Genomic DNA, 10,858 nt, shown 5'->3' on the forward strand with positions numbered 1-10,858 from the left:
GGAGGGTCAGGGCCTCGCTGCCCCCTTTCCGTCACCTCCAACCGTAGTTTTGTGACCCCTCGACAAAGCACACGAACCCTCGCGTCACCCAAGGGAGTCCTTCGTGCCCCCTCCCTTTCCTCTCCCCTGTGCTCCCACAGCGTACTCTAGATCTGCCAGAAGGGAAGAGGGATGGCGTGGTGATTTCCTCCTGCTGCTTTAACAAAGTATCACAAATGCAGTGGCGCAAAAACACATAGAGTTACTATCTTACGGCTCGGAGGTCAGAGGTCCACAGTCAGCCTCAAGTGGGGCTGCAGCAGCACTGGGTCCATCTGGAGGCTCCAGGGGAGAACCCCTTCCCTAGCCTTTTCCAACCATCGGACCCTGACCCCCCCTGCTCCCGCCCTTATATCTCCTCTGCCCCGACCCTCCTGACTCCCGCTAGAGCCCTTAGGATGACATTGGGCTCACCTGGGTGATGCAGGACACGCTCCCATTCCCAAGATCCTCAAATTAATCGCACCTGCAAAATCTCTTTTGCGACACAAGGCAGCACGTCTGCAGGTTCTGGGGATCAGGCCGGACGTCTTTGGAGGGCCATTACTCTACCACAGACTGGCATTGGAGGGGGACAGTGACTCTGGGCCCCGAATCTGAGAATTTCACTCTCTTACTGAACCAACAGAACCGTGGATTATATTTTTTTCATTTATTAGCTAATAACAAGTCATTTTGATAATTCAATCACATCCCCAGAAGTTTATAAAGATTTGAGACTGGGGGTGGGGGGTGGCTAGTCCACACGACACGTATGCCTAAGTAAGTACCGAATTATTCCTGAATTACTGAGCCCCTCTCTCCATCACCGCCTACGTGTTAATTTTGGACTAGTTCGTTGCAGTAGCCTCTCAACTGGCCTCCTTGCCTCCCCTCTTGCCTGCTGCTGTCAGATGAACGCTTTGATGTGTGCATCTGAACACAGCGGTCCCCTCTCTATCTATAACCTTTCTGTGGCTCTCCATTGCCCTCAGAATAAAGTTCCAACAACCTTCCACCACAACCACAAGGCTGTCCGTGAAAGGCCTTTGCTCACTTTCCAGCCCATCTCTTGCCACTCCCTGCTTGGGTGACCAACCAATTTGCCTGGGACTGTCCCCATGTTAGCTCTGAAAGTCCCACATCCTGGAAAACTACTCTGTCACTTCATCCCTGCCCTTCACCTTAGGCTTTAGCAACACCTGCTGCTGAGAAACGTCTTCCAAGCAGCTATCGTGACGCTGCTCATCCCCTTCTCTTAGTAGGAAAGCAACCCCTTATATTATCCCCGATGGTACCAGTGAGGGGTGTGCTGAACTTCAAGTAACTGACGACCTGGTCGCAGTGGTTAAAACACATGGAGGTTTATTTTTTTTCACATAAAAAGACATTCAGAGCATGGTTGCTGGCTTTGGATCTTGATGATATTGGAGCTCATAGCTGCAGTTCTCTTTTTAAAAATTTTTTTTTTAACGTTTATTTATTTTTGAGACAGAGAGAGACAGAGCATGAACAGGGGAGGGTCAGAGAGAGAGGGAGACACAGAATCTGAAACAGGCTCCAGGCTCTGAGCGGTCAGCACAGAGCCCGATGCGGGGCTCGAACCCACGGACTGTGAGATCGTGACCTGAGCCGAAGTCGGCCGCTTAACCGACTGAGCCGCCCAGGCGCCCCTCATAGCTGCAATTCTCTTTGCAATTCTCCATCCACAAGATGGCTGCCTCAGCTCCAGGCATCACATCCGTATTCATATTCTGGCAGGGCAGTAGAGTGTGGTGGCCAAGAGCATGGGTTCTGGAGCCCGATTACCAACATCTGGATCCTAGCCCCATCACCTCCTGGTTACGTCACCTTGGGAAGTCACCAGCCCTCTCTAGCCTCAATTTTCTCATCTCTAAAATACCTCATAGGGTTGTTTTGGAGATTAAGTGAGGTAATACATGTAAAACCTGTAGGACAGCTAGTGCCTGGCACATAGGAAGTGCTCAATATGTGTTAGCTTTTATTATTATAACTGCAAGGGACCTGAGGACATTTAGCATTTATAACCTCCAATATACATAAAGATGGACATAAAAAGGAGTTGTCTGGGAATGAAGTTTGGGTCAAGCCACCGGCAGCATCTTCTGTATTTGGGTACCTTCTATTCAGATTTTAAGACTCAGGGGCGCCTGAGTGGCTCAGTTGGTAAGTGTCCGACTCTTGGTTTTCGGCTCAGGTCATGATCTCGCAGTTCATGGGTTCAAGCCCCACATCGGGCTCTGTGCTGACAGCTCGGAGCCTGGAGCCTGCTTTCGATTCCGTGTCTCTCACTCTCTCTCTGCCCCTCCCCTTCTCACACTCTGTCTCTCTCAAAAAAATAAATAAACATTAAAAAAGAAAAAAAGATTCAGCTTGGGCCTCACCACCTCCAGGAAGCTACCCTGGACTCCTCCTGCCAACTGACACTGGGTTAAGTGTCCCCTTTCTATGCTCCTGGTCTGTATTCCAACCTTCATACTTAACACCCAGTAAGTATGATCAAGAAATCTGTCTCTCGGTCTGCCTTCTGCAGAGCAGAGATCTTGTCTGAACCATCCCTGGATTCCCAGGACTGAGCTGATGCCAGGCTGCTTGAGGGCCTCTTTGTTGAGTAGATAAAGTCTTTCCTGAGAATCGCCTTGGCCTAGTAAGGTATTGGGGGGTCTGTCTGGTCCCTACGTCCAGGAGCCAGACTCTGATGGGGAAACCTGACAGCTCATGGGCCAGCCAGGGACAGCTGTGGCTGAGGGCTCTCCCAGCAGGAGTCCAGAGGCCGAGGTGGGGGCGCTCCCTCGAAGCACGAGTGCGTGGTCAGGGGCCCGGGGTCCAGGTTCCCACTTGGACACTAGATCTCTCTCTTTTTTGGCCCCACTTGCCCTCTAGTTGGCCTCAGGGGGGCTCCCTTCCCCGAGCCTCTGTGGCTCATGCATTACTGGCCCTCCATGCCTGTGACCTCGCCCTGCTCTCTCTTCTCTCCGGACCTCTGTTTCCCTGCCAGTCTGATACAGCAAAAGCTTTTCCAGCTCGGACCTGCTGTGACTGTGCGTGGAGGCCACCGTTTCCCTCGAACCTGCCCCCCCCCGAAGGAGGCGCTGGGACCCTCCTCCTTCTCACGGTGCCCAGTACAGGGCTGGTGTAGTTCAGCGCTCATTGGACATTTCTCGACCAAGAAAGCCCGAGCTGACAGCAGCCCTGGGGTCTGATTCAGGGTGGGCGATACTGGGGAGTCTCTTTCTCAGGGAGCCAGTGGTCGTCCCTGAGCAGCGGGCATTCTCCTGTGGCCATCCTCTCCGGGCCGGGGAGCTGTTCTTGGGGGGACCCCATCCTCTCCGGGCCGGGGAGCTGTTCTTGGGGGGACCCCATCCTCCCCGGGCCGGGGAGCTGTTCTTGGGGGGACCCCATCCTCTCCGGGCCGGGGTGGTATCTGAGGACCGACCAGGCTCCTCTGTGGAGGCAGGATCAGGAAGGGGGTGATTTGATCAGGCCACTGTGGTCCACAGCCTGTGAGATGTTGGGGGGTAAGTGTCCGGTGTGGCCTTAACCCTCATCCTTTGAGGCTACCGTGTGGCATTCTGGGGTTCCCTCTCCACCGGCACCCCAGCAGCATCCTCCACAGCCGAACCAGGTGGGCCGAGGGGGTCTCTCCCTGCATCCCTGGTGTGGAAAGGGGCAGCCCCTACAGAGCCCGGGGGCCCGCGGGGGAGGCACACATCACAAATGCAGGCAGTCTGAGGGGGAAGGATGTTTATTGGGGTTGTAGGCTCCCAAGGAAGAATCACAGCTGCATTTTCTGGAAGAACAGAGAACAGGGAGAGGGACTTGGGTGGAGGTGTGTGTGTGTGCCCCCTTCTGGGGCAGCACGAGGCTCTGCTGGGAGAGAACACTGCCCGAGAGGAGGAAGGGGGCGTGGCAGGCAGCCCCAGGGCCTTGACAAGCCCGTCTCGCCTGTGCCCAAGGGGTCTGAGCCCCCTCGGGACTTTAGACCACTGTGCAAATGGGGGCTCAGAACACATCCTGTCCCCCCGGCATGAGGCTCCGAAGTCCATTGTGACCCTCTGTTCCCCCATCCTCGGGTACATGTGGCCACCCCTGCTGACCCCTCTCCCCTGCTGGGCCCTGCTCTCATGGGGTTTCACTTTGGTGGCAGGGGCGGGGCCGGGGGGGCACTGGTGTGGTGCCTGGGGTGGATCCACAAGCACTCGCTGAAGCTGGTGGTTAAAGGGCTGAAGTTAGTGACTGTTTCCTTCCCTGCACCTGACTCAACATCTGCAGACAGGAAGCCCGTGGCACTTCCCGAGTGGGCGAGTGAGTGAATGAATGAAGGCGCGAAGGAGCGAGTGAAGGGATGGGTGGGGGGGTGGGTGAGGGGCTGGTGGGGGTGGGAAGAAGGGCTCGGAGACGGGCACTCACCTCATTGATCCAGTCGATGTAGGCGGACACGCGGGTGAAGACCGTGGGCTTCTTAAGGGTGTTGCAGCCCAGCCCGGAGCCAAAGCTCACGATGCCTCGCACCTCCCAGGAACCGTTCTCAGCCTGGCAGTTCAGTGGGCCGCCCGAGTCTCCCTGTGGCCGACAGGGCAGAGGTCAGCCCCCGGGGCCTCCCCCAGAGGCTTGGGAAGCAGGGGCAGGTCACGGGGGTGGGGGGATAGGGGGCTGAGACCCCCTGTTTTGGCCTCGGCCTGTCCACGGTGAGGGAGGCGGCGGGGATGCGGTTTGGGAGTCCCAGGCTAGCTCTTAGGTTGCTGTGTGATCTTGGGATAAGGATAACCCTCTCTGTGCCTTGGCTTCCCTAGCTGTTCAGGTCGTGTCTAAGGCTCTGCGAGCTGCACAGAGAGGTGAGGATGCCAGGAGCCACACTGGAGACCCGGGGGAGCGAGGAAGGGTGGGAGTGGGGGGAGGGGTCGTGTGTTTGAAAACAGGACCGTTTCTGATGGTTTTAGATGTTTCTGGGTCAGGTTGCCTAAGCCCCCTGCCTCTGACCTCGATGAGGTCTCTTCTACGCTTGTTAGACCTGGTCCCACATCAACCCTGTGCTCACGGTGCCTCCATTTTATAGCTGGGAAAACTGGGGCTCAGAGAGGGGAAGCAGCCTGCCCAAGACTGCACAGCTACCAAGTGGCGGGATTAGGACTCGAACTCGCTCCACACCCCTGCCCGCACGATAGCGCGGAGGGGTGGGGCTGACAGGTTTCCCCTGAGCCTCCCGGGCCCCACCAGGGAGAGGGCTTGCTCATGAGGGTCCCCCCCTCCCGCCTCCTTTGCGTGGGGCAGGGACACGGTGCGGGGTGCGGACACTCACGTTGCAGGCCGAGATGACACCGTCCCCACCTGCACACACCATGGTGTCCTTCACCATGCTTCCCCACCAGTCCTTCTGGGTGCACGTGGTGTGGTCCACCACGGGCTGCAGGCCCTGCTGGAGCTCGTCGGCAATGGGGCCGTTGGCTGGGGGGGAGGGGGGGACAGACGTTGGCCCCGCGTCAGCCCGGACGGCGCCAGGCCTTCGGGGAACAGAGGGCTGGACGGGGCCGGGGCGGGACCCAGGTGAGCTCTGGCTTCCCTCGGGGGCAGCCACACACACACACACACACACACGCACACACACACACACACGCACACACACACACGCGCACACACACACACACACGCGCACACACGCGCGCGCGCGCACACACACACGCACACACACGCGCACACACACACACACACGCACACGCGCGCACACACACGCGCACACACACGCACACACACACACGCGCGCGCGCGCACACACGCACGCGCGCACACGCACACACACACGCACACACGCACACACACACGCACGCACACACACACACACACACACACACGGGCCCTTAACGGAGAGAAATGACTCCGAGCCTGTGGTCCCAAAGTCTGAGTCAGAGACCCTTCTGAGGGTGGGGAAGGGAGCCCGCGGGAGGCAGAGCTCATCTGTAGGAAGCCCTCCAGAGATAACCACTGCGTTGACTTATCTTTAACTTGGATTCTGGGGTTTCCCCAGGGTCCATCATTTCCTTGTCGCGTCCGCCTTTGGTGTCCTACCATCCGAGGTCTTTCTTCCCCCCGGATTTTCCCAGGACAGACCTGCGTGTTTCTGTAAGTCTTCCGTGCTTTCACTTATTTGCATGCACCCTTTTAACTTAGGCATGTGGTTTTCCAGAAGCTCCAATCCCCTGCCCCCAGCGGCTTGCCTGGTTTATTTCGTAGTCAATTAGACCAGGCGCCGCTCTGAGTACTTGACAAGTTCCAACCTTACAACACCCCTTAGGTGCCCTTGCGAGAGGGTCTGACACGTGGTAGGTGCTTAACAAATACGAGCTGTTACTATCACAAGGATAAAACAGATGTGAAGATGTTGAGACAGAAAGGAAAAGGGTCGGGCAAAGGCGGGCGGTGTGCTTATCGTGGGAGCCGCTTCCTCCAGGAAGGCTCTCATGATTTGCCGGGGGCTGTACTCACTCCAGAGGCGGCCCCAGCCTGTGACGTAGCAGGGGTAGTCTTGAGGCAGCAAAGAGCCCTCCTCCGGCAGGCATGCCACCTGGATGGTGGCACTCAGCTGCACGGGTTCCGCCAGCTTGATGAGGGCAATGTCGTTGCTGGAATCCAAAGTGGAGGCGGTGAGTGTGTAGGAGGACGCTGGCTCCGCGAGCTAAGGCTAAGCAGCCCAGGCTGTCAGCCGGGAGCCAAGCCTAGGGTGACCAGGAGTCCTCCTCGAGGACAGCGAGTTTCCTAGTGGCAGACAGAGATGACACCCGCCTCCCAACACCACGGCGCGCCCCTTGAGAGGAAACTTCCGTCTCATGTGCCTTCCCGTCATGTGAGGCTCTATGGAGGGGAGACTAGAGCAGGAACTTTCCGGGCCGCTGCAGGCTACGTACCAACGAGACATGACCTTAAAGCCAATTGGAAATGATCGAAGAGGGGCCCCTGCAGATGCGAGTTTTAATATTTTCATGTGAACAGAATGGAAGCTGGTGAGCCTAGGCAGAGCTGGTTTGATTCCCTGTTCTGCCACATACTGGGCTGTGTGACCTGGGACGTGTTCCCTAACCTCTCTGAGTCTGGGCTGTGTGACCTGGGACGTGTTCCCTAACCTCTCTGAGTCTCAGTTCCTTGTCTAGGGCTGTTGTGACAGTTACATAAGATTATTGCAATATGGGCATGCAGGAGGCACTCAGTAACGGCGAGTCCTGGCTTGGCCTCTGGCTGAGAGACTTCAGGCAAGACACCGTGGGGGCCTCGGGGGTCTTTATTCCACGTGGAGCTTCCGGGAACCCTTGGCCAATGATGGAGACGGAAGAGGCGTCCGTCTCCATTTAGCATTTCTCCATTTTGCATAAAGCGGTCGTCTGCTGGCTGGTCAGGGTGAGGACGGGGTCCAGGGACAGGGTGGGGGCAGGTTCTGTCATATCGGGGACCCCCCCCCCCCACTCTGCGCTTCCCCCAGGGGCCGTGAAACGGTGGGCACTCACCGCACCAGGAAGGAGTTCCACTTCTCGTGGACAAAGATAGTGTCCACATTCGCGAACAGGGAGCCTTCCTCATTGTCCAGCACCAGGTTGTTCTTGCCCAGGGCCACGCGGTAGGTCTTGGTGTTGCTGAGCAGAGGAAGGGGACTGGGTCAGGGTGGCTTCCTGCCCTTGCTGGCCAGAGAGGTAGGGAGGGAACTCGGAGCTTTGGCGGCCCAGGCCTGTGGCCACCGTGGGCATCGTTTTGGGGAAGCGAGTCTCCACCGGCACGGACCCTCCCCGGGGCTCAGGGTAAGGACCCTGCTCTTGGGGTCAGGTCTACCCTGATTCCCAGGGGGGGCGGCCCTGGGCGTTAGTTCCCTCATCTGTACGGCGGAGACAGCGTTGGCATCGCCTGCCCAGGTGGCTGTGACGCGAGCCGGTCCAAGCCGCCACCGCCTCTCGCCCGGATGATCTCGCGTTCGTTCCTGCCTCCCCCGTCTCCTGCTCTCCTCGCACACGCTGCTCCTGCCACCGCTGCTCGCACGCTATTCTCACACCTACCAAGTAGCCTCCCTCCTCCTGGTCTTTGCACTGGCTGTTCCCTTTGCCCGGAACACCCTTCCCTTACTTCCCTCGGGTCCTCCCCTGGCCACCCCGTTTAAAATGGGACCCCTTCCGCTTTCCAGCCTGCCTTATTTTTCCTCGTTGCCACTCGATACGTCAGATGGCTACTTGTTGAATGGCCTGTTGCTCTTATGCTAGAATGTGAGCTCCCTGCGAGCCCGGAGTGTCCTCACCGCCGCGTGCCCTGGCACGCTGTGGGCGCACAATAAATGCTTGCTGCATGAAGAGGTGAATGGCGAAGCTACTGGGTAGAAGAGGCTTCGGGAGCCCAGTGCCTGGGGTGTGTAGTAGGTGCTCAATAAAAGCAGTCATCAGGCTGGCACCCCGGGGCGGGGGCGGGGTCCCTGGGCGTCTCCCCGCTCACCTGATGCAGTGGGCGGCTGTGAGGACGAAGCTGTTGGCAATCAAGGTGCCGCCACACGTGTGTCTCCACGTGCCATTCCTGAGGTACTGGAGAGAGATCTGGAGCGGGGGTGGGGGGGCCCACATGTCAGCCCCGGGACCCTCACCCCGCCACCCTCTGCAGCCCACCTCCCACCCCTGCAGCGGCATGCTTACCTGCCAGGGCCAGCTGTGGGGCCTGGCATTGTCTCCTCCTACCACTCGGGCCGACAGGTTGGGCAGGAAGCTGGGGACCCCGCAGCTGGAGGCTGGGGGATTCGGGAGGGGAAGCGCACGGGTGAGAGGGGCCGGCACCCCCAGCAGGGAAGGGGCAGGTGGCAAGGGCACAGGCTTTGGGGCTGGGCAGACGCGGGCTCAGGTGTTACTGCCCGGGGAAGCCGGCTAGTTCTCTGGGCCTCAGCTTCCCTCTCTGTGCAATGGGAAGAGTGGCGCCAGCTTGGTGAGTTTGAACTGAGGACGAAATCAGACAACGCGTAGAAAGACTTTAGTAAAAGGCCTGGCGCGGAGTGAATGTTTGAGGCGTTGAAGGAACTAAAAAGGCAGCTGCGTGTGTGTCCCCAGATAAAGCTGCGTCTTTCCTTCTCTCCCTGCTGTCCCTTTTTAGACCGCAGCAAAATGGGGGTGTGTGAGCACCGAATCCAGGGTTCCAGACTGTCAGAGCTGGGAAGCTGGGTGGAGCGGTCAGGAGCATGTGCTCTGCAGCGAGATGGACCGGGACTCAAATTCCGGCTCCACCGTTAACCAGTCATGCGATCTCAGGCAAGATCCTGAGCCTCGCTGAGCCTCAGTTCCTCGTCTGTAAAATGGAGGTGTTGATAGACCCTGCCGTTCAAGGTTGCTGCGCCAGTCAAATCAGCTCTTGCCTGTCAAGGGCTTAGCACGGCGCCTGGCATATGGTAAACATGTAACAAACAGCAAGCTGCTATTATTACTTAGGACTGTCGTTGTTGTTAGCCGGAAGGACTCTCAATCAAGTGCTCTCATCTGTCAAAGGAGCCAGTGAGATCTAGAGAGGTGAAGTGCCTTGTTGTTGTCCCGCCCAGAGTAAGTGACATTCAAGCCAAGTCCCTTGATTCCTGTCTGGGAGAAGGTCACCAAAATGGGTGAACAAAGCATCGGTCCCCGAGGAAGAGATGCCAACGCTGAGAAAGCCAGGCCCTTATGGTCCCTGGAGAGAGCCCAGGATGAGGCGGTGACTGTCCCCCGGCCACATCATCAGCCTATTTTGCAGATATGGAAACAAGGGCTGCCCAGCAGGCGAGTGGCTTGCTTGACACACAGCTGGTCGCCCCAAATCCCCTTTCCTGGAACTGGGGAGAGCCCCCCGCCGCTCTCCTTGTCCCCGGGGAGGCCAGCCTGAGCACAGAGCCTGCCGGCCCCAGCTAGTCCCCGTCCCACGGCTTACCACAGGCCAGGAGCGCAGCTAGGGTGGTGAAGCCCAACATGTTGCGAGTGGGACTGGCTCAGGACCGAGTGGCCGTCGAGGTGGGCAGGGACACACTTATAGGCAGGTGTGGGGGTGGGACCACCTGCTCAAGGCCGAGCCGCCCCTCGGAGAGAAACCTGTTCCGACAAGGCCCTTTCCCTGACCTTGGGTGGTTACTGTTTAATTTGGGCAGGAAATGGGGCTGGCTCAGAGGCATGGGTTTCCCAAATCTCCTGAGACAGAGCAAATTCTGAGGCCCGCAGGTTTGGGGGGACCCCCCGCCACTCTGCCTGGAGCGTGCTCTCCTCCTCTGTCCCTAACTCACACTGTTTAATTAGCATTGATCGGGCACCTATCATTTATTGGGCCTCGTGCCCGGTGCTTCCCGCATTCACTCAATTGTTCCGACGTGAAGTAGACGCTTTTATCCCCACAGCGAGGAGGAGCAAGCTGAGACTCAGGGGGTCAGCGACTGCCCAGGGTCACACAGCTGGGTGACAACAGAACCCAGATTTGAAGCCGGGACTTCTAACGCCAGCCCGGGGTTCATCCTGCCACGGTCCGCCGTTTCCTTCTCTCTCTTCCCCTCTCTTCTTTCTCCTTCATTCAACTCATATTGTCTGGTCTTGGGGTACCCCCTGCCTTCCTGCTGTGGATGGAGGCAGAGGTCCGGCAGCCCCTGGGCGGTGCCCGGTTGGCCGAATTCCTCCCCGGAGCCACAGTTATCTCCCTGCGAAGTCGCGGTCTCCCCGTCTCTAAAAGGGGCGGATAGGACTAAATGCATCCCAGGCGGCTGTTGGTCCCAAGGCGCCCTAACTTGAGCGTCAAGGTCGAGTGGCAGACCTGGGCTGGTGGCACTTGGTGCGGGTCCAGAGCACTGCGTGTCCAGAGTTTC

At 58.2% G+C, this 10,858-nt stretch overlaps 1 protein-coding gene and 1 long non-coding RNA gene across 2 annotated transcripts; both read right to left on the reverse strand.

Moving 5' to 3' along the window:
* Positions 1 to 3,768: 3,768 nt before the first annotated feature.
* On the reverse strand, positions 3,769 to 10,061 carry LOC131505438 (chymotrypsin-C-like). Its single transcript, XM_058718990.1, has 8 exons — positions 9,943 to 10,061; positions 8,694 to 8,785; positions 8,500 to 8,597; positions 7,533 to 7,658; positions 6,520 to 6,656; positions 5,339 to 5,484; positions 4,450 to 4,602; positions 3,769 to 3,829 (listed from the first exon to the last, which is right to left on the reverse strand). Exons 1-8 carry the CDS (start codon positions 9,980 to 9,982, stop codon positions 3,815 to 3,817), a joined length of 807 nt encoding a protein of 268 aa, XP_058574973.1. The 5' UTR covers positions 9,983 to 10,061; the 3' UTR covers positions 3,769 to 3,814.
* LOC131505439 (uncharacterized) lies at positions 6,992 to 7,491 on the reverse strand. The gene is made up of 2 exons (XR_009258395.1): positions 7,136 to 7,491; positions 6,992 to 7,092 (listed from the first exon to the last, which is right to left on the reverse strand). It is a non-coding gene; the product is annotated as an uncharacterized LOC131505439 (long non-coding RNA).
* Positions 10,062 to 10,858: the final 797 nt, after the last annotated feature.

Source organism: Neofelis nebulosa, chromosome 2 (genome assembly GCF_028018385.1).
Source record: "Neofelis nebulosa isolate mNeoNeb1 chromosome 2, mNeoNeb1.pri, whole genome shotgun sequence".
NCBI classification, from domain to species: domain Eukaryota; kingdom Metazoa; phylum Chordata; class Mammalia; order Carnivora; family Felidae; genus Neofelis; species Neofelis nebulosa.